The sequence below is a fragment of the Trachurus trachurus genome (assembly GCF_905171665.1).
Source record: "Trachurus trachurus genome assembly, chromosome: 10".
Lineage (NCBI taxonomy): Eukaryota > Metazoa > Chordata > Actinopteri > Carangiformes > Carangidae > Trachurus > Trachurus trachurus.
In genome coordinates, this window is record NC_139894.1 from 30,622,549 (window position 1) to 30,626,142 (window position 3,594).

At 41.8% G+C, this 3,594-nt stretch overlaps 1 protein-coding gene across 2 annotated transcripts; it reads left to right on the forward strand.

Annotated features, from left to right (window-relative positions):
* The first annotated feature begins 264 nt into the window (after nucleotides 1–264).
* Nucleotides 265–3,062, forward strand: LOC310992776 (uncharacterized protein). 2 transcript variants are annotated; one of them, XR_014595718.1, is made up of 4 exons: nucleotides 265–406; nucleotides 1,692–1,753; nucleotides 1,845–2,186; nucleotides 2,903–3,062. XR_014595718.1 is itself a non-coding variant. In XM_083980954.1 (4 exons), exons 2-4 carry the CDS (start codon nucleotides 1,699–1,701, stop codon nucleotides 3,040–3,042), a joined length of 540 nt encoding a protein of 179 aa, XP_083837080.1. In that variant the 5' UTR covers nucleotides 265–406; nucleotides 1,692–1,698; the 3' UTR covers nucleotides 3,043–3,062. The 2 variants fall into 2 exon arrangements, 1 of the variants encoding a protein (XP_083837080.1); XM_083980954.1 differs by having other exon boundaries at nucleotides 2,900–3,062.
* Nucleotides 3,063–3,594: the final 532 nt, after the last annotated feature.

The following is a 3,594-nucleotide window of genomic DNA, read 5'->3' on the forward strand; positions in this document are numbered from 1 at the left end:
TATTATGTGGTAAGAAACATGACTTGACATTGAGTATGTAATTAAAAACACTGATGTTTTTGAATTAAAAAGCATTCAAACTCATTAGTAAGACTTATAGCTATTTTATGTAGGCCTAATGCTCGTTGACAGTATTTTGTAATATATGATTGTTTGCTAGTTCCTATCCTTTGAAAGTGGGTTTGACTGAAGGTGACCTGTTTGGCTCAACTTCCAAAGCAGTGTCATAGCCTACTGATTTGTGTGTGAGTGACCATAGAAAGCAGACAGAGGGAGAGAGTTCAGAGTTCTGTTTCAACGTTACTTTGCCACTCTTGACTCACGGTGCTGCATTCATGGCTCCATTTCTGAAACATCAACTCCGCGTCTTGTCGTAAACGGATCTGGTGCAGGTGACAGATTAAAGGTAAACTGGTGTTGATCTGTTTTAAACTTGTGTATGTTGAGTTTAACTGCCGTCTGCCGACAGTCTGACTGACAGCACGTTAATTACCTAAGGAAAATAGAGCAACCTGCAAACCTTCAGTCACAGGAGACCAAACTGAACTAAAGGATTTATATGAAACTTTTAGACCAAATAACTTATGCCTCGTGTTTAATTTCATATACGATCAAAATCTGTGACACACGTTCCCATTTTGCGACTGTGGAAAGGGAGAGGGCAAAAATCTGATACGAGTTTAGATTTCTGAACTTCTGGATGTCGGTGAGTAAACTTTATTTATTCACTAGTAAAGAGATCAGAGCTCGTAGACCTGCTTCTTAAAACCTCAGGATGTGACTTTATGATGCATACTTTTTTAATGAACGAATTGGCTACGTTAATTCAGCAGCTCTGTTGTCCCTTTCGTTCATTTTTACAGGGCATTTATTTTGTCGTTGTGCGCACAAGCCCGCTGGCTCCATGTGTGATGGTCAACGAGTAGAAAGTAGCCTATAAAGTCACTGGTAGAACTTGTAGGCTGTCATCGAGCTCTGAGTCCGATTTTTTCGCATGTAACGCTTCTCAGCCAAAGAGGGGCCTAGCAGAGAAAGTTTGGGAACCACTTAACTACATGTACTTGAAGGATAAAAGCAAAGACGGTTTATGAATATAGGCTATGTGCATTCTGTACAAGTTTAAAAACCATTCTTATGCATTTTCTGAGTTGTTCACCTTTATTTTAGGCACCACAAATTTTGGCTGGTAAAAAACCACTGTGGCAGGTAGATTTCAAAATCCACCTGCCACAGTGGCTGGTGGCCAAAAAAGTTAACTTCAGGCCCTGGTCCAGTTTGATAGATATTGATCATTAACTCACACAGTAAACAGAAGACGGTCATGGTCCTGAACAGCGGCTGGCGCGCGCGCGCGCACACACACCGACACACACCATTTCCAACAGGGCAAAAGTGATTTTTTTTAACACATAAATGAGGCATTCTGGTGTACTCTGAGGAGAAATAGAAGGAAAAGACAACATTGCTTCAGATAAAAAAAAAAAAAAAGAGCAAACAAAAAACAAAACAGATATAGTACTGACTGGGGTTCCTATCATGGCGAGAATGGCTGGAGTGTATGAAAGTGGTCTGGTGGGTAGCTGTGGCTGGAGAGCAAAAACAAAACTCTTTTTTTTAATCTTTTGGCCTGGACTGGCTGGCATTGCCCCCTAATTGACCCCCTGACGCTGGGTTGGTTAATTGTCTTGCAGGGTGAAGATGAACTGCTGCTGCTACTCCCTGCTGCTCCTCACACTGACTTATTGTCTCTGTGGTGAGTTCACTGCTTCACTTTTTTCTCTACAGACTGATACAAGTCCTCAGTTATTCTGCTGCTCACTTTCCCTCTGTCTCCTCGTTTGTAGATGATGAGACACGGATCTCCTATCAGGCAGAGGAGAACCGGAGCATCACACTGGAGTGGACCTTCACCACCAACGGCCACACTTCATCAGAGCCCGACATTGTTTACTGTCAGTTGATTACTGATGAGATATCCCCAATCCTGTATCGTGTACGTGGCGGTGTTGAACAGTCTCCGGATGTAGAGTTTTCAGGACGAGTCCAGTCTGACAGAGACGCACTCAGAGCAGGACGAGTCAGACTTCATGTGTTCAGACTCAGGACTGAGGATTCAGGACGGTACCGGTGCCAGGTCTACATCAACGGTCGGTGGATCTTCAGAGAGAATCATCTCAAAGTCACTGGTGAGTTGAATCAGTTCAGCAGCCATGCTAACAGCTCTGTGAGACTGTCCTCTGGAACAGTGGAAGCTAAATGCTAACACATCAGTTTATGTTTTCATGCTAAACACAGGAACCCATCAACAGCTGCTGAGATGTTTAAACTAGACCTTGTTCAGACTGCAGCACAAATAACATTTTTTTGTAAATCTGATCAGAATCCGATCTCACTGACTGACAGTCCACATTACATATTGCAACAGATCAGATCTGAGCGATGGCTGGTGAAATCGCGTGGCGGTGACGTTGGACAGTCAATGTGGCGCTCACATTTCCGGATGTGAGAGCAGACATTTAACGCGCCGTTGTCATTGTTTTATTTTGTTTGTGTTGCGCTGCAAGTGACACAGATGACACTTTGAAATCCAATTTGAGCAACAGAGCCGTTCACATTGAATCACATTGAAACCACTTCCATATGTGTTTTTTAATGCAGTGTGAACAAGGCCATAAAGACATTAAACTGGACCAGACTGTCCATCAGGATTAACCAGAGATCCACCGTCTCCTTCCCACAGTATTTACACATCCAAACGCTAAATATTCACGTTACAACCATGTTCCACAGAGAAACTTTAATTAGAGAAGCTGGAACAAGAGAACGTTCACTGTAGATGAATATTGGTTAAAATAGTTTCCTCTTCAGATGATTAACCACATGTTTATGTTCTTTACAGCAGCTGCTGCTCAACCTGAGACTCAGAGACCAATTGAGAAACCAACTGAGAGACCAGGACCAGTGTCATCAGGACCAGAGAGTCGTGGAAGGATCGGTTTATATTTTACATGTGTGTGTGTCGCTATGTCATACATGTTGTAAATAAACCTTTGATGTCGTCATTAGTCTCCTGTGTGTAAATACCATTGTAATAACTATGGTTTTCTTTTCTGTCTTTTGCCAAGAAAACATGTTGTCCAAAGATGCTTATTTATATCAATTATGAGTGAACGGAAAATGTTAATTTAAGAGGTGTAGGCAAAATAAGCTGATGCTTCAGCCTACACCTTTTCGGTCAAAGTGGATTGTATTGCTTGTTGTGTTTTTGTCTGATTTGTTTTGTTTTGTTTTTATACTTTTATACTTGTCTATTGTATTTAAGCAATATTACCCGAGAGGGTGTGCTTTAACGTCATTTGAGCACGACGGTGATGCGGTCAGGACCGAGGCGCTTGCGCCGAGGTCCGCAAGCATCACCGAAGTGCTCAAATTACGTTTAAGCACACCCTCTCGGGTAATATTGCGATTATACAACAATTACCAACAAAATAAAGTGTATAATTAAATAAATATTCATGTTGATGGACATTTTGCTCTCAAAATTTAAAGTTTTTTTTGAGTGTGCTTCCCGTTTCCATGGAAATAAATGGGGTC